Genomic DNA, 18708 nt, shown 5'->3' with positions numbered 1-18708 from the left:
TTTGCCCGTACTACATGGGCATTTCAAAACGCAGCAACGAAATTTCATTGTAAAGTACTCGAACAAACTGAAGTTTTCAGTGGTTGTAAACTGGAAACGAGCTCGTAACGACAGCAGCAAGCCAACACTATTCGAAACTTCTGCGACGACTGGCACTATCTCGTCACTTCTTGCTTTTCCTTACTCCCCTCGTTTCTATTTTTACCTTTGCTGGTTCGCGATATGACGGCCAACCTCCTGTCAAGGGATTAAGATACCAAGCAAGGTCGCGGCTGTACGTGCTGGAACGGTTCGTTGGCTCGTAAGAGCCTCGAACCCGAAAATTCGTCTGCGAGACGGCGAGGTGTCGAGATCGGCCGGTGGTAGTTTCGTACGCATTGGCGCACACGCTTGCGTGTTCGTTCGGAACTTCAACCGTTTACTCCACCGTTCTTTGTCATAAAAAGAATGTGCAGTATGTTTCACGGGCATATAGCTCACTATGCAAACTGTAAGCCCTGCCTAACATGCGTTTGATTTTGCCGGCCTCCGCCAATCGCAGAGCATTCTCGAGTGACATCATAGGTTCTGTTGCGGAAAATGAGCTGGTGGGTCGCATGGTCATTTCCTTTTTTCCTAATTATGTAGCTTATTTGAGCGAAGTTTGCGTTATAAGTGGTGTCGTTATGGTTCTAACGAGGCAATCTTTCGAATGAACCAAACTTGTGTTTTCTCTTCATGGCTCCTTTAAAGGTGAAAGAATAAATACACTTGCCACAAAAATGCCCTTCATGGGACTTTCAAGACAAAGCCACTACACTTACGAAGGCAATAAAAGACAATCAATTTATTGTCACTTAAACCAACAAATTACTCTATCAAGCAGACAATGTGATGGTGCACTGTAGACATTAGCTATTCATATGTACTCAGCATTACAACACTTGCCTCATCTCTCTGGCGTTGCTGCACTCTCACATAACATTAATTGAAACTGTACATTCTAGCAAAATGAAAATTCAAGACCTGAAAAAGGTCATTCTTAAACACATCTCTAAAACTTGCTCAGCTAGAAGTGAAAAGAAATTATAGCACGAATAATGAACAGCATCAAGAATGGGAGTGAAGCGGTCATGAACTAGCGGACTGTGGCTTCCTGTCTTTATCCGAAGGGGGTGGCTTGCTCGTCTTGGCGTCGTCTTCAGGGCCCTTGTTCCAAGACTCAAGGCCCTTAGGTAGCGAGGTATCCTCTTCGAAAGACCCAGTACCTTCGACAAATTCCTCGTATGTCGACTTTTCTGGGAAGGGCCTCTTGCCTAGAAGCTCAATCATGTCGTCTCTGCTCAAGATTTCTTTCTCAAGAAGTCGCTTGGCAATCTGCAGGAGGAATAAAAAAAAAAAAACACTTCGGCTCAACCATCCCCAATTTCGGAAAGCTATACATATGGGGCAATAGTCCCAAGATTCGACAGAATCCTCTCGACACCTTCAGTTGTGCGTGCAGTCACACATTTAAACATAAACATCCGCATTCAAAGCAGATGCATGGCTTGTGGGTGTCACAGTGACTTTTACAAAACAATGAGTGTCATGGCTGGACCAAAACTTTATAACATGCCAGTATGTCAATGAATGGCAGTAAAGGTGCCATGACTGAGTGTTGTGCATTTGAAAGCAACAGCAAGGCTTATATATATTTAGAAGGGCCCCTAAATAGGCTTCCGAAGGATCGCGATTTTAAGCGCGATCGCCAGATTACGTGTTCACGACAACATGCATCAAATATTACACCTCTGTGTAAAGCAGAGGCCGCACAGACATGCAAAAAAGATCTTTCCTTTCTTTCCTTGTTTCCCTGTCAATCCTCGTTGCCATTCTCACACACTCTGACGTAAATTTGTGACTGACGCAGCCTCTATGATGCAGCTGGCGCTGAAGACTACAGCGCCACTATTGGTGGATTACCTTAAATGCTGCAGCGAATCAGCATTCCCGGATGTGGGGGAAATGCGGGTGCACGTTTCGACGGTTCTGGCGAGCTGCACTCTAACACGGCGTATCTTTGGAGGAACGAATGTTATCGTCGCCATCCCTCACACGAGCTTAGCTGAGTTTGCACATATCGCGCGTCGTTTACAAGGTATGAATAACGCTGAAAAACCTAGAGAGTCTCTGCAGGCAGAGATGCCGCTACATGCGCGACCACGGCAAGCACCCGCCTACACAGTCAACAAGGAGCCCACTGTGGGGTGTATGCACGATACACCGCAGCAGCTAAAACTTGTCACCGCCTGCCAAAGTGGGACTATTGCTGAAAATCCGTTTACAAATGACTGAAAGAGGGTGACAGTGCAAGACTGCCCTGGTGATCGTTGTCGGCATGGCTTCATAAAGCGATGACTGAATAACTGCGGCAATGCTAAGCCTTTTCTGCACAACCCGACCTCGGAGGGCCCTGTTCACCGCGACAGCGTCGCATGTGGAAATGTTAGTGGGCTGCTAGCCGTCGATGGAAATCTTCAATTACTAGCGTGAGCGAGCATGTTGTGTTTGGGACCCCCCTTCCTGGCCTTCAAACGCACATTTTCCCTATTCTAAAACTGACTTGCAGACCCAAGCACAGCCGATGCGAGGAGCCCGGCCACCCGACAGTGCAAGCGGGCCAACTGCCAACCAGCCCCACTCAGCAGTAGTAGGTGAAGCATGTGTGTCGGCTGCTAAAAAAATTTTTAAAAAGGGGGGGAGGGGGGAGGGGTGCCATACCACCGAGCGGAGTCAGTGGCTGTGCGCATATCTCGAAGCCGCAAGGGCCTTGTACTCTCTAGGTGGTCTTGCGCCGGGTCGGTGCCGTCACAGCTTCCACAGTGCTTGGAGACACGAGGAGAGAGTGGAAGCTTCAGGCCTTATTGCTGGCCCTTTTTAATGAACGATAACTCGGATAATGTAGCTTATTTGTCGGATAATATTGTCGGATTATTGTCGGATAATACAACGCTTCTAAACCATTTTTGCGGCAGGACGTTCCTTGCATAGTATACCAGCGATTGCGCATGTAAAATCACAACCTTTGGAACCCTGTTCAGGGCCCCTTTAAAGACCCAGATGATGGGCGCAAGGTGCATGGTATCCACAAGAGCAGTCCAAGCAAACCTCAAGCTTTGTACCACACATGGTGGCAGATGCCAAGGTCATGGCACCAACCCCACAACTAGATTTCTGCACCCGGCAGTGAAGCTCTCCCTTGACTCTGCCCGAGCTGCTCCTATAACTCCCAGGCCTACCTTTTCCACATCCGCCTTGTGCTCCTGCAGCAGTGCCATGGTGCGGTCATAGGCCTTCTGCACCATCTTGCGCACTTCGGAGTCAATCAGCTGCGCAGTCTCCTCACTGTACGGCTTGTCCAGCACCATGTCACCGGGCTGGGGCATGTCAAAGCTCAGGTTGCCCACTTTGTCGTTCATGCCAAACTGCACCACCTGCACACAAAACCAAACCGGGGCAGGGCCTCAGAAACTGCAGACGGAAAACCCTGCGGTTAAATAGATGCAATCAAAATGAGGGGGCGGGTAAATGGTGAGAAAACATTGGTTCTGAACAGATAACCCATACATGTATACTGGCTCATTTAGAAATTGAGCTGTCATAACTTCGTTCCAGTTCAAGTGAAACAAATATTGTGGCAATTTCTGAACTGGCCCCGCTTACATTTTGGCAGCTTTTTTGTGTCAAGTATTGATCACCAGCAGTAAAACTGCTGTTATAAGCGGCACTTCATTAAAAGTGGGGTTGCTGTGCAGTGCATGCTCTGCTGTCTGCACGATAAGAAACTCCTCATGAAGTGAGAATTCCAATACAATAACAGTGTTACAGTTGAACCCCTTTATAAGAGACACGTACCAGGGAGCAGTTTCTGTCTCTTATATGAGATGTCTCTTATAAGCAGGGAACCATGTTTTCACTTACTGGTCAACTGCTAGTTTAATGTGGGCACCGTATGACTAAAATAAGCTCAAAAGAACGCTACAGCATGTTTCAAAAGATTCATTCTAATTTATGTTTGGCCCCCAGAATTTATGAAACAGTTCTGAATCTTTGTTTGCTTCATGAATGTATTTACACTATTTCTTACAACAGATTCTACAAGCTTTTTTTTTTCCACTGTTTGCGGAAGAGGAATCGTAGATGTTGAGTTCACAAGCCTGATGAATAGCTAGAGCGCACAGCTTCTTCCGCTGTGTGCTCAGGCTATTCATTACGCTTGCAGGACTCAACATCTGCGATGCTTCTTGATTGGGAGCTACGCGAGTGGGAGAGCCTACATGTGCGATCGCGCTCCATCCAATGGATGCCATTAAGCTTCAACCACTTCTGTAAGTTGCATTTCCATTGGCAGGGCTTCTCATTGTCATTTCATAGCTGACTGAACCACTGTGTGTTTGCTGAAGCTATAATAAATAGCGACTGCAGGCATCTGTCGTCCACCTGTGTTTCCACAATGGAAGCAACTGCAATTAGTGACTGGTGGCACTGCATCTGAAGTTCAAATGTCTGTTACAAGCGAGATTATTGATTAAAGTTCAAGGATGACTTGTCCCTTATAGCCGTCTTCTACATCCGATGTCTGTTATAAAAGAGGTCAATTTAATGGGAAAGATAGGGCAGCCAACCATGTGGGTGAATAGTGTCTCTTATACCCATTTGTCTCTTACATCCATGTCTCTTATAACGAGGTTCAACTGTATAACTAGAATTTACTGTATTTACTTCTCCGATTTACACATACTTTTTTAACTTTTTAACCTCAACTGTAATTTCTTAAGGAGTATGAGATGTAAAAAAGTAGTTGCTTTACCTCAAAAACAAGCACCAGCACTCTAACTTCTTTGCAAGGCAAAACAAGCTTTTTAAACGGCTTGAAAAACATGTAATGCTTCCTGGTGAACTGAGTTTGACACCAGGCTCAGTAAGACATTTTAAGGCTTCCTTCAACTAAAAAGCACTACTTATGTTAACACTAAAAATAGCCCTCATGCCATCACTATCAATTGCAATTCACACCAATTATGGTTCATATGTCTGGATTTCTCTCTTTACCCTGTTTCTTCTGTTAAGTGCTGCCTAATGCCCTTTGGTATGCCAAAAAAAAAAAAAAAAAAAGGTTAGTACCATGCCACTGACATTATGCACAGATGCATTTAGTACCTAATACAGCAGTTATTGTAAATGCTCCGATTACAAACGGGGCGTTTTATGCAAACAAAATGCATCATATCAACGTGCCTGGCAGCATTTAATGCAGTGGCTCAATGGCTGAGGCATTGCATCACTTTGCCCGAAGGCACCGATTTGATTCCCCCCTGCCGAGGCTGCCTTTCTGATCGATATGAAAAAACAAGCTGCCTGCACTCACGAGACTTCAGTGCATCTCAAGGAAAACCCCAAGTCCTTCCTAACCTTCAAACTACGCCGTGCCTCATAGTGTATCCTCAGTCGTAGTTCCCAGCATTTAAAGCGAGATAGAGTCTTTGAAAACCTGTGCAGCTCAGTCTTTTACAAGGAAGAGGTGATGGTGGTGGTGGGTGGGTGTGGAGGGGGGGGGCGGGGGGTGAGAGATTTTGCTTTCAATAGAAATGAAAAAAAAAATAATAATAATAAATAAATAAAAGTTTAATTTTGCTTCTGTTAACTGATGTATTAATGCATGAAATACACTGGTCGTACATGACAGGCACCACGGCACAAATGCAGTTCGATGTATCAAGTTTAACTCTTTCGGGACCGCCCGAAAAAGTGATGAAAAAGTGAGGTCTCGCTACAAATTTTTTATTACATAAAGCAAAGGCACCATCCTACCTTAGCATATACGAAAATGCAGCTAATTATATGTTCTTTGACATACAATACCAAGTTTTACTTCAATACTGACGATAGAACCATGAAAAAATCTCAAAGTAAGAACTTTGTAAAAAAACTACAGAAAAAGACAGAAAAAAGCGTAAATATAAAAATATTAAAAAAGAATAAAGTTATTTCAGGATATACAAAATCTAACACAATGCTTTGTTTCTTCATCGGGAAAGTTTGATGCGGCTAGGTGTAACTGGTTTTTTTCTTTTGTGCGTGATCTCTTTGGCACTAGGGCCATGGCTACGTCGTCGCCCAGGCACACGCCGGGCTTTCGTCTCGGCGAAAACTTGATCCCTTTCTGAGATGGTGGCAGGAGATCACCACCATAGGTAGTTAACATCCTAGCGAACAAATATAAACCAGCCAGAACATATTTCAAGCGCACATACCTACTCCAGAGACAATTGAAACCGAAACCAACACCCACCTTTGAGCGCGATTTGATGTTCCAAGCTGATCGACACCTGAATCCTCACTCGAGCTGAAATCCGATCTCTAAAGCCGCATTCCGACTCTTCACTGCCACTCTCATCGTTAAAATCCACAGTAGAAGGCGAAGATATGCGAGACGAGATGAGGCGGATTTCTTATCACGCTCGCGCGAGTATGACGCCATGTTTGTTTACATTCTAAACCACTGCCCGTCAGAATAAAATATCTGATGCGTTGCCGCCTGGCGATAAAAAAAGAAACTTCACAAAAGAGAAAACTATAGTTTTCAAACTATCTCCTAGATGTCGCTAGGTGTTCCATCGAGCGAAAATTTGTATTCTGCAGGCTCATGAAACCATCGATCATATGTGATCGATGGCCTATGGAGCGGTCCCGAAAGAGTTAAACCTTTGCGTATCTGAGGCTTAATTTCAGGTTGTGTTGCGCACTTTGTACAGGAGAGAACAAGTAAAAACAGCATTGAGCAGCATTTGTTGCCACTGTGGCAATGGCAACAATAAAGTAATAAAAACAAGCATCTAAACACTCAGTAGGCACATACCTGAGCGTAAGCGCTCTGGGTGACTTTCTTCAGATCATCTTGAGCCCCAGTTGTGATCCTACCAAAAAATATTTGCTCAGAAACTCTGCCTCCCAGGGTCATGCACATCCTGTCCAAAAGCTGCAAGTACAAAGAAAAGAGAGACAAGTAAGAAACACAGCGCAGTATTATTGTCTTGGAGCACTATCAAAGGAGCACAGTGAAAAGTGGCCTTACGGTACAAACATTTACATGGGGTTTATGGAAGCCCTAAGCTACATGTACTGCTTGAATACTGCCAATAAATTCAACCATTTCAAGCAACTGTAATATAAAAACTTAATTTAAAAACAATTTTAAAATGAGGGGAGGGGGGGGGCACATCAAGCTCTTGCTGCAACTGTAAGCGGAGAAGAGTAAAAAGCAAGGATTATAGTACAATTAAACCAAAAAGACCATTGTGTGGCTCCATATTTTTTTCCTGTCCCCTTTTGATTCAAGGGTTAATTTATGGGGCATGGTGATACTTGCTATTGATGTTATAATTAAAGCTCATCCTTTAACAGACAATCAATAATCTCTCAAGCCCTTCCTACCTATGAATGAAAAACAATAAATAATTAACTCAGACGAGGGAAATAGTCTTCATGGGTCACTAGATGTTTGTATAGGCCCTTCTTATAACAGTTAAGCATAACATCAAACTTGACACCCCCAAAAACATGAAAAATGACTCCTAAAATGTGTCGTAGCAGTCAGTAGCATCAGCAGTGAAGGTCAAGCTTATCGCATCAAGGTCACTAGGACTGTACCTGGTTTACGAGCATACTGAGGCAAGCAACACAATAAAGCACAGGTGCGCAATACCTCCAACACCCGAGTATAAAATAGGGGTGGCCTGGTGTTGCATGCTTTTGTGTTTTGCCTCACCATTGCACAGGAGGCAAAACACAAGGAAAAGACGGCTCCTGTGCTTTTTATATCCCGAACAGAAATTTCCCACTGTCCAATGAGCGTGAAATCCCGACTCCTTGCGTAACCCAACCCTAGTGCCCGTAAGTTGTAAATCATCATAGAAAAATTTTAATGTGCACATGATGAGAGCAAAATCAAGGAGCACAGTAAAACCAAGAAGGATGTGACCAAGAAATTACAAAGTGATTTGACCACATACATGCCGCAACTTCATCCAAAGACAAGAAAACATGAACCCTGCCCCTCATCCAATCCCTTGTTAGCCGTGCTCCTCACCTGCTCGGTGGTGTAGAGGTACTGCTCCTTGGGCAGGTACTGAGCATAGCCCAGGCCCTTCCCCCGGGGGATGATGGACACCTTGAGCAGGGGGTCGGCATGCTCCAGGAACCAGCCCGCCACAGCGTGGCCTGCCTCGTGGTAAGCCACCGTCTTCTTCTCTTCCGGCTGCAGCACATTGGTCTTCTTCTCCATTCCTTAAATTAAGAGAAGCCCAAACACCAAGTCAAGGTGAGCGAAAGAGAGGAGAACACATTTAAGCGTGAAGCCCGACGAAGACTAAGAACACAGAACAAGTGCTGCCATGTTCTGTCATAGTCTTTAGAGAGTTTTAGCAGTCCGTCCGTTCCGTTCGTTACGTTGTTACTGGGTTGACCGGGACCAGTCTGCGCCTGTCCGCGTGGAAGGGCGAGGAGGAAGGGCAAGGAGGTGCGGACATGGCGAAGGCAGGCCTGCCGAACTAATCCCCCTACCGTGACGAATGCCCAAGTGCCCAGATGGTTCCCGGTCAACACGCTAGCTACATACGCGACGGAACGGACAGACTGCTAAACCTCTCTTTTGTCTGCCTTCGCGCTGCAATGTATTCCACAGGTGAGTACTAACTTCCCCAACAATATATTCTTCTGCAAAAAGAATCTTCAGAAGTTTTCTCGACACACTACGTCACAACTGCTCACCATGCGGCCACCTTTGCCACAACATCAACAGATACCTTGCCAGCTTCATGTTGAATTCATCAGTTTGGATGATCCATACAGGATCTTGCCATAACCACAGGTCACAGCTTCCAACAGATGTTTTTCAGCATCCATTCTGATAAAGATTATGCATTTAAAAGTACTCATGTTGGTTAAAATGTGGCTTTTCCACCGGAGATTATGCAACACAAGTTTAACTCTGACTTCTGAGCAAATGACTGTGCACCGGCATCATCATAAGTAACGTTTTCATTCCAACTTCAAAAGAAAAATGGTGTAATAGCTATGAACACTGGAATAACAGAAGCCCTTAGTTTAGGGCATTTCCACAATGGTGGAGGAGGCCTTTCCACCATTTAGGGGATGTTCTATAGCACCCAACTAAGCTCGAAAACATTGAGTTTCGTAACAGGTTATACTAGTAAAACCATGGCTATCCCGGCCCACCGTGATTGAGTAGTAACACTTAGCTTACAAACATAAACTACTCCCAACTTCATATTTGCCAATCAGCAATTTGCAAAAAACTCCAGACTGGTATACATGCAAACGTCTCAGCTTCATCAGAAGAAGCCCTGAAGGTGAGGCCTGTATGTTCTTAAAATATCAGTTTGAAAGGAATGAAAATGAGCCCAGAGGCATCAGGCTTAGAGGCTGATGCATCTGCCGCATTTGCCTTTTGCATTTGCCCTAGAGACAAAAAGCAGAGGCTAAGGCCATATCAATAAAGAAGTGATTTTCTATGTACAGTGAACTTTTTCTAAATGAAAATGACTTAAATTCCATGAACAACAACACAGGAAAGCAACACAGCAGTATATAGTTCTGTTAACACCCTCATCAGCCAAAAGCAATTCTCTCTCATTAAATAGAGCGTAAGATAAGTAGAACAAATTTGCCCTGTCCTTTGAGATACTATATAGTGAGCACCAGTATAGGAATAGCCCAAATCACAGAATATGAAACGGAAACACAAAGTGCCTTACCTGCGACAACGCGTTCAATAGCCTGTTCGAAATGCTTCATGTTGATGCTGTCATTGAGATCCCGGGCAGCTATGAGAGCAGCTTCATTGCAGACATTGGCAATGTCCGCTCCTGCATGACAAGACCCAACCACATAAAAAATTTGGAGTCCCCCAAGGTGCTTGTCGCACAGCATGAACTAAAGACCATTTCAGTCCCTTGCAGGGCCAAGGAACATAACTGAAAACCATACCCGTGAAACCAGGTGTGAGAGCCGCCATTTTCCGGGCAAGGTCCATCTTGTCCAGAACAGTTTTCAGAGGCTTTAAGTGCACTTTAAATATGGAGGCACTGAAAGGTAAGACGAACTGGTGTTTAATCAAAACATAACAAGGAAAAAAAAATCGATGCAGGAGTTTTCCCGTACCGTCCCTTGATGTCTGGGGCAGGCACAAAAATTTGACGGTCAAAGCGTCCAGGCCTTAAAAGGGCCTGGTCAAGGATGTCCACTCTGTTCGTTGCAGCCAAAACAACTACGTTTGTAGTCGTGTTAAAACCTATAACGGAAAGGAGAGAAACATTTAGCTCAGTTCTTCTGCAAGTTCTGTCCTCATCAATATCAATCAAGCTAGCTACACAACCTTTCTGAGCAAAAAAAAAACCAAGATGCCTCATGTACTAACACTAAGGATATAAAGAATGCCTCAAACAATGGCTTTATGGATCTAAACTTACTTAGAGTTGTCACTGAACACTAAATATGAATAGGTATAGATGTACACTACAGTATTTTGAATTTACATCCGCATTCTTTACTAGTGTTAAGTTATCATTGTACAAAATATTTGCCAAGCAGATGTCTGTTTTACATTTTATACATCTGAACTCAACTACAGCCAAAACATTTTCCTAGGTAAACCTGACAGAAAATGAAAAATTTTATTCAGCGGACTTTATGTGATGAAAAAATTCACAGGGCTTAGGCTCCCAAAAAACATTGTTTCTCGACATAAACTACAAGCAGTATAAAAGTTACGTTGCCATCAGGTTGGTCCGTTCAACAAACCCCATGAGAGGTTAGAGAAGTACTGATACAAAATTTTGAAGGCGAGGTAGCTTGTGAGATAGATTGGTGTGAACACACATACATCATCTACAAAATATCAGTGGCAAATGCAGCCTAGAACATATTTAAAATCAATTTTAAAGTGTGCATAACACAACCGAGCAGCCAGCAGCGGTCCTCGCGAGATCCACATATGCTTGGATGTGGAGTAAATAAACAACATCCAAACGCGTCACGAGTTTGTGTTGGCCGCTTCCTCACTGCCGACATTTCTTGCCGGCTCGCCGCTCCAATTGGAGGTCGGTGCATTTGCTCTCGAGCTACAAAAGATCCAATCGTTGGCAGTGATGGGATTTCATTGGTTCATCGGGCAGCTGGCCGCGACCTAAGTTCTACAGCGATTCCAGGCACTCTAGTGTAATAAAAAGCAATAAAAATAGACGCAAAAACGCACTGGGCACATGAAAGGCACACTGAGGGAGCCGTGTATACCACCAGCACGGTCGCTGTGAGGTGGCGGCCACGAAGTGGCACAAGTAGCTCGAGTGATAGCTTGTTACTGCTCCACTAAATGGGACCCATGGCGCAAACAAAGCTGGATATACGAGAAGGAGGTAACGATGTGATGGCAAATTGCATTAAAAATCGTCATCTGCACCGCTTACGAGAGTGGCAATCGAATGTCCACTGCAGTGTTAAGCCTAACGTCTGTAGGCGGACCTGTAGGCAGACCGGCCGGCTGCTCCCAGTGCACGTCTCCCCACCCACTGCCTCGAGCGGTGCACGTCGTTCTCTAGCCGCGGCAGCAATTTGCACTCGCCGCACCTGCATTACGTCCACGGTCGCATTTTAATTAAGCGGCTGACGAGATCAGCACGTAGGGGCATTAGCAGAAACTGCCGCCGACGCTGAATCGACAGTGCTACGGCAGCTCTGCTCCGTGATATCCGTCTGACAGCCACGTGGACAGCTTTGTTTATACAAAATCCAACTTTTCGCGGCACCCACTGAAACCGAAACTGCGAATGGCCGCTTTAAAAACGTCTCTAATTAAACAATTGTTGCATGCTGAAGCAAATGATGTTTCCACCCATGATAAATAGGTCATTAGCTACTTATCGCAATAAAAAAAACGATGCAAAATTTTTGTGTCAGTGCCCCTTTAAGTTAGGTAGGGTTGGGTTAGCTTAGGTAAGCTTACATTACGGTTGAGGTTAGGTTATGCTTAATGGATAGCACAAAAATAGTGCTAAGCAATATGCTTGGCTTTATTGAGACAAGCGAAGTTTTTAAAACCAAAACTGAGCTCTGCTTGCAGGCACTGGAGATGGAAGCTGAAACTTGAAGTTGCAGATAATATTTTCACATACATTACGAAAAATTATTTCTGATAATGATAAATGAATAACTCTTCTCTGTTTTTAGGACACCTAAGGCAATGTGCACGCAATCTGATGCTATGTAGGTATGTCGTCCAGAGTAGTAAGCACTGTCCGAACATTTCTAGATACTATATGAGCACCCTCAGTCACCAGTAAAAATCACAAGCTTTAGAAACCCTGCATTGTAGACAGAAGAAAAAAAAAATGTGCACGCAACACAATTGATCAAAATCTTTCAAAACTTGCTTGCACCGGTTCTAATCAGCAATAAGGATTCTCAAAAAGTTTAAGTCAACTGCTTTCATTTACAAGACAATCACCACAGGCTTTGCATTTGGCATGAAGAAATCGTCAAAAGTTTTCGGAAAGTATACAACAACCAATAAACACATTTTGATTCCTGAAAAAAAAAAAAAAAAAAAAAAAAAGGAAAAAACGGTGCAAAACATATTCCCTAGCTATAGCATTGGACATTAGACTCGACAGGGTCAAAGGGATTCACAGCATCATAAGAAGTGACAAGCGATCTCAGACTGAGGGTACGGGTCAACGTCGCTGTACACAAGGCGACCACTTACCGTCCATTTCCACCAGCAGCTGGTTCAGTGTGTTCTCCTGCTCACTGTGCCCGCCAAAGCTTCGGCCACCACGCTTCCGACCAACCGCGTCAATTTCATCAATGAAGAGGATGCAAGGGGCATTCTTACGAGCCATTGAGAACATGTCCCGCACCTAAAAAGACAGACATGTAAAGGAAAAAAGAGGCTACTTAAATAAATGAACAAATGAACGCATTCCAAAAGGAATGGTTCATTACAGGAGAGCAGGTTTAGTACTTCAATGAACAGTAGCACACAACCTTGTTGGTGTTGATCTCAGGCAATGGAATGACTCTTCCCTACTTTCAAACTTCAGCAATACAATGAGGCAAAAAAAAAAAAAAAGTGCTCTGCTTCTGTGCTCTTTCTTTACAAACGCTCTTTGGCCACAATAATAAGAAAAATACCATAACAAAAAGTGACTACTTACACGTGAGGGACCAACGCCAACAAACATCTCAAGGAACTCGGACCCAGAAACGGTAATGAATGGTACATTGGCCTCGCCAGCAGTTGCCTTTGCAAGCAGGGTCTTGCCCGTGCCAGGAGGTCCCGTCAAAATGGCTCCCTGAAAAGTAAAACAAGCTATGTACAGGCAAGTGGCAACAAAGAAAGAAAAATACCGAAACCATACTTTCTTATATTTACTAATCCACTACACTCTGAAAAGTACACACAACCAAGGGAAAAGCATGAACACTGAAAGCAGATGATTGCTAGAAACGAAAGCATATGGTATGTTAATCCCAGCATGTGCTGGGATTAGAGATTCGAATTCAGACCCCATGCTATGCCTAACTGCACTAGTTAGGCATAGCTTAGAATAACAAACAACCTATTCTGCAAACACTGATCAAAATATTTCCAATAAAAAAAAATCGTTGCACACAAGGGTAAACTTTTAGAGTTCGTAGTGACATTATACCTTCGGGATCTTTGCACCAAGTTCAATATACTGCTGTGGATTCTTCAAGAAGTTGACAAACTCCATAATTTCCACCTTTGCTTCTTCACAACCTGCAACATCCCTAAAACCAAACAAACAGAAGTATTTCACACGGAGTACCACGAGTTGAAAGCGTCAATTCTATAGCTCGATTGCTTAGCCTCTCTCCTCTGTATTTGCATAATCTCTAAAAATTGAAGGTTTATATATAAAAACAAAACCGTTGTACATAGGCACTTCCAAAACTTTAGATTGTGGTCAAAGCACACTAGCATCAGTTTCATTATTTTGCTTACTTATTATGGAGACAGCCTTTTTTTTCTGCAACTAATAAAAAATCTTTACTTCACACTCGACCCCTTAAACTTTTTTTTTCCTCACAACTTACACTACCACCACAAGCTTCCGTGGCCATACGAGAAAGAAGCCAAACACATTCTGCATGCATACATAGCCATTTCTGTAATGCCCTTATCTTACTCCACGAGTCCCCTTGAACCCCACAGATCGTTACCTCTTTATACCTAAACAAACAAGGAGGACAAAAAAGAATAGGTCCTCTCTTTCCCAAGTAGTACTCCTTAAAGGGGCCATGAAGACAAAATTCAACTCAGTTCAATTTGAAAAAAACTAGCCTTTCATAACTCATTCACCTCCACCACTGCAGCCATGAAAGACGTTTTTTAAACCGAAAAAACACAAGAAATAGTGAAAAACTTTCTAACTTCGCACTGCAGTGATGTCATATGGGCAGCAGCGACGTAATATGGGCCAGCCCTAAAAGCATAGTTCTTGGCATGCTAACTGCACGTTAGAGTTCAAGTGACCCGACCAAACAAAAAATAAGAGGCCCCACTACAATCGCCCAGTCATGTTCCTTGGCGGTGGCTTCGATCAATGGCCGCCAATCAGAGCCGCCAATGGCCGCCAATAGAGAAATCTTCGGAGAGTGGCTGGGGAGTCGGCACAGCTTCATCTGTTTTCTTGAATATCCTGATTTGCTTGAGATCAAATTGGTGTCATTGTTATCAGGACAAAGCAGTCCTTTTATGGAACTAAAACTGTATTTCGTCTTCATGGCCCCTTTAATTACGCCCTTATTTCCTCGAACCTTCGTTCCCTATATGACTATCTCTTCCTCCCCTGCCTCCCATCCTTGTATCCCCAATGTTTTATGTACTTCCATGAACAAACTCCCTGCACGCAGAGGGACCTATTTCAAACCTTTATGTGCTATCACAATTTTCACGTGACATTGTCTTCTTGTGATAAAATATTTATGAGGATTAAAGATTTTACAAGTTAATTTTGTGAACCGAGTCATTCTTATGCTGCATTTACACGCTTCCTTGTTTATTCTTTCAAAATGTTACATTTTAAAATGAACAGTAGTTGCGAACAAAAGTCATTTCGACATGGTAAAAAGCACGACAAGACGGGGACACAAGAAGAGACAGTTACACAGGATGAGCGCTAGACATCGACTGGGGCTTTATTGACGAGAAAGGCAACACACATAAATGCACAGAAACGCTAAAAAAAGAGATGAATGGTGCAGCTTCCACAGAGAATGTGATTGTAGCTGTAGATAGGCTTTTTTTGTGTGTGTGCAAAGCCGGAGAGGGTGTGCTTACGCAATCATCATTTTACTTGTTAATAAAAAAAACGCCTCGACGATTTCTCTTTGCTGTTTGCTGTGCAGGATGCGTGCTCCCTTAAAGTCAGGCATGCAAGAGCACTGCCGGTAGTAATCTGCCAAATGTCCACCCCCCAATGAATTCACGGCTGCGCGATGCTCTGTTAATCGCTCATTAATGCAGCGTCTGGTCTGTCCAACGTAGCCCTTCCCACAATCTAGTGGAATCCTGTATACCACACTGACTTTACATTCCACGAAGATGTAGGGTGCTTTGTTGTGCATCCAGCTTTTTCAGCTTTTTTTGTTCACAATTGTGCACATACGTGCAAGCTTGCCTGGCGCTGAAAAAAAAAAAAAAAAAAAAAATACTGGATGCCGCATCTTCCTGCCACTTTCTTGAGGCAGTGGGACAGGTTGTGCACATATGGCAAGACCACAGGTCGCACCTTCTTGCGTTCAGGTTGATTAAAGCCTGCCTAGCTCCCTAAATTTGCATCTTTAACACTTTCACTGGCACTGACATACCAGTGTGTTTTCGCATTTCCCCTCCGCAGTGTCACTGACGTACCGGTACGTTCTCCATTGTGCGTTCAAAAATCTGCGCCATAGCGCAAAGCTGGCGTACCTGAACTGTTCATGCTATCCGTCGAATCTTTCTAATGGCTCGTATTTTTTCTCGTCAGCTCTCTACACCGGTATATTGAAGAGTACAGAGCGACCGCGCCCACCCTTCGTTGCCGGGAGCATGGTCGTTCCTCACACTGTACTCTGCCGGTATGAGTAACCATGCAGCACGCGTGCAATTACGGGTGCAAAAGTTGCTGTACCATCACAATGAGCATCTTTTTTTTTTTTTTAATTATGTTCCCGCGTCTGCTACGGTGTGCCAGGTAAACCCAGCACGCCGTTGCCTCTCCAATAGACCGAAACACGATTCAATCACCGCCTTTGCTCGCTCGCTGCGCTCTCACTTGTTGCTGTCAGCAGCAAACAAGGCTGTTGTATCAGTGTTGTCTCCCCTTTTTATCTGTACCTGCCATCCTTACTTTGTAACGTGTAATTTCTCTGTGTTGTGCGGGCTGCTGACAGTGCTCCCTCCATGCGCAAAGTCGCTTTCGGATGGCTGACCACGCGGGTCTTTCGACTGCAGACAGGAGTGATGGTTCTTCCAATTCCTGTCCGAATGCGAGCCAAGCTTAAATTCACATTCTGAGAGTTTCTCATCTGAGGAAGGGGTGTGAGGAAGGGGCGTGAGCGTCAGATCTGATGTTGAAACGGTGCGGTTGTTGTTCCGGAAGCGTGCACGTCAAACTGAAAATATCTGGAAGAAAGGCAACTTCTCACCCACGCTCTTTCTTTTCGACGCGGTACATTCCGGACGCTATCATAATCAAATAAATCACTATGCTGCTTCCCTGATATTCCAGAAACCAAGCTGACACTTGGGGGTGCGTCACGGCCAGAAACACCCGACAGTGAAAGGGTTAATCCGGCTTTCTGCAATGGAAGCCAACAATTCTGCGGGAGAGCCAGCATTGCACAGACATTGTGCTTGGAGCTGAAGGCTACATACAACTTGATGGTCACAGGACTTTTCACAATCTTGGAATGGGCCGAATCGTAGTGAAAGACTGGTATGTTTTTTTTTTTTTTTCCAGCCCATTCCAACATTCCAAAAGCCTATCTACAGCTACAATCACATTCCCTATGAAAGGTGTGCCATCCTTCTCATTTTTAGCGTTTCTGCACATTTATATGTATGTTGCCTTTCCTGTCAATAAAGCCCCAGTTGATGTCTAGCGCTCGTCCTGTTTAACTGCCTCTTCTCGTGTCCCCGTCTTGTCACGCTTTTTACCATGTCGAAGTCGTATCACCAACTAGCCCAAATTTCTGCATTGAACAAAAGTCAGTTCTGATTATCCATTTAGCAACTTCTGGCTTTTAGCTTGATGCTTCAGTTATACAACGTTAATTTTGAACTGTATGGGAATGGCATATATGTTCTTAAAATAAAAAGATATAGTTTTGTAAACAATTTGTGCAAGTATACGATTATAAATTTAAACAAGGATTCCCAATGGAATGTCCTTCACCACCTTTTCTAGCAATGTTGTTTTTCAATTTGACTTTTCTTTTTCAGCACTAACGCCTCAGCGCTTATTGTTTTCCATGAGTGTGCCTCAAGTGAATATCCTACTTATCCTACTAAGACACCTTTAAACATTAAATTGAATATCGAATTCCACAAACTTATCTACCATGCAGCCACATTCTCCCAATATTCTTGCACAAGAAAAACAGCAGCTGCATGTCCCCCAAGTTAACTTTGCAGGCGGGTGGTAACGATACTGCTAAAGCTGCTCTAGCAGACAAAACCTGCTTTTCATTTGATGATGTGAAAGTGAACAGGTCATTGTTAAACTGGACAGGTCATAAAACGTAAACTTCATGTCCAATTTGAATGCAAATGGGTGGGCAGTTTAAACAGCATAATGTTTTTGGCAGTCTTCATAATAGCACTGCCCCACTCTGCACACTGCTGCCACTAGCAAAGGCTTTGTACCTACACTTCCAACTACAACTTCAAGAAAAACTCAACTCACTTGAACTTGACGCCAATGTCATTGGGGTTGATCAGCTTGGCTGTTGTCTCGCCCATCCCAAAGATGCCACCGCCTCTTCTTGCCCCGCCACCTCCCATGAAGCCAGCAGACCGTCGCATTGTCCAAAAAAGGAAGCCAAACAGAAGCAGCGTTGGCAGGATACCAATAATGCTTGACCTAGAAGGAGAAGAGAAATTGTTTTCTGCAGCAACAGTCCACTACTATAAATACTTGCAAAGTGCCAACAAGAAACACCATGCAAATTAAAATTCAAATTTATTCAGAAAAATACAAAAGTATGTATACATCGGGTAGAATATAATCTCCCACTGACTTCCAATCGCTCCTATACTGTGCTATCTGAACCCATTCTTTGCACCCTAATTTCTTTATTTCATTCTTCCATTGAGTCTTCCCTTACTTCTAGCCCCTCCCTCGGTGGCTATTCTGCTATTACCTTTTGGCAACAGAATGGCTACATGTTGGTGACCGGTCCACCTGCTGCTAGTCTTCCGCATAACATGCCCTGCCCAACTTCACTTCTTTTTTTTAAATTGAGCTAGGATGCCTTCTGCCCAAGGTTGCTCTATAATCCAAGGCGCTCGTTTCCTACCAATAAACGTTACTCCTATCATTCTTCTTTCTGAGGATCACGGAGTTTTCTTTCAAGGCGTTTACTAAGTCCTGAAGTATGCAT

At 43.9% G+C, this 18708-nt stretch overlaps 1 protein-coding gene across 1 annotated transcript in view; it reads right to left on the bottom strand.

Annotated features, from left to right (window-relative positions):
* Nucleotides 1-804: 804 nt before the first annotated feature.
* Afg3l2 (AFG3 like matrix AAA peptidase subunit 2) overlaps nucleotides 805-18708 on the bottom strand; it is a 34941-nt gene continuing 17037 nt past the window's right edge. The window contains exons 7-17 of the mRNA XM_077687291.1: nucleotides 18012-18188; nucleotides 13749-13851; nucleotides 13254-13391; nucleotides 12803-12956; nucleotides 10204-10333; nucleotides 10030-10127; nucleotides 9798-9908; nucleotides 8111-8307; nucleotides 6881-7000; nucleotides 3261-3455; nucleotides 805-1356 (exon numbers count right to left, since the gene is read on the bottom strand). Of these exons, the coding sequence (XP_077543417.1) occupies nucleotides 1111-1356; nucleotides 3261-3455; nucleotides 6881-7000; nucleotides 8111-8307; nucleotides 9798-9908; nucleotides 10030-10127; nucleotides 10204-10333; nucleotides 12803-12956; nucleotides 13254-13391; nucleotides 13749-13851; nucleotides 18012-18188 (1669 nt within the window). The 3' untranslated portion in view covers nucleotides 805-1110. The remainder of the gene's footprint in view (nucleotides 1357-3260; nucleotides 3456-6880; nucleotides 7001-8110; nucleotides 8308-9797; nucleotides 9909-10029; nucleotides 10128-10203; nucleotides 10334-12802; nucleotides 12957-13253; nucleotides 13392-13748; nucleotides 13852-18011; nucleotides 18189-18708) is intronic.

This window comes from Haemaphysalis longicornis, unplaced genomic scaffold (genome assembly GCF_048455015.1).
Source record: "Haemaphysalis longicornis isolate Haplotype H1 unplaced genomic scaffold, Haemaphysalis longicornis Haplotype H1 scaffold_1, whole genome shotgun sequence".
NCBI classification, from domain to species: Eukaryota; Metazoa; Arthropoda; class Arachnida; order Ixodida; family Ixodidae; genus Haemaphysalis; species Haemaphysalis longicornis.
This window is presented reverse-complemented; position numbering and strand designations above follow the sequence as displayed.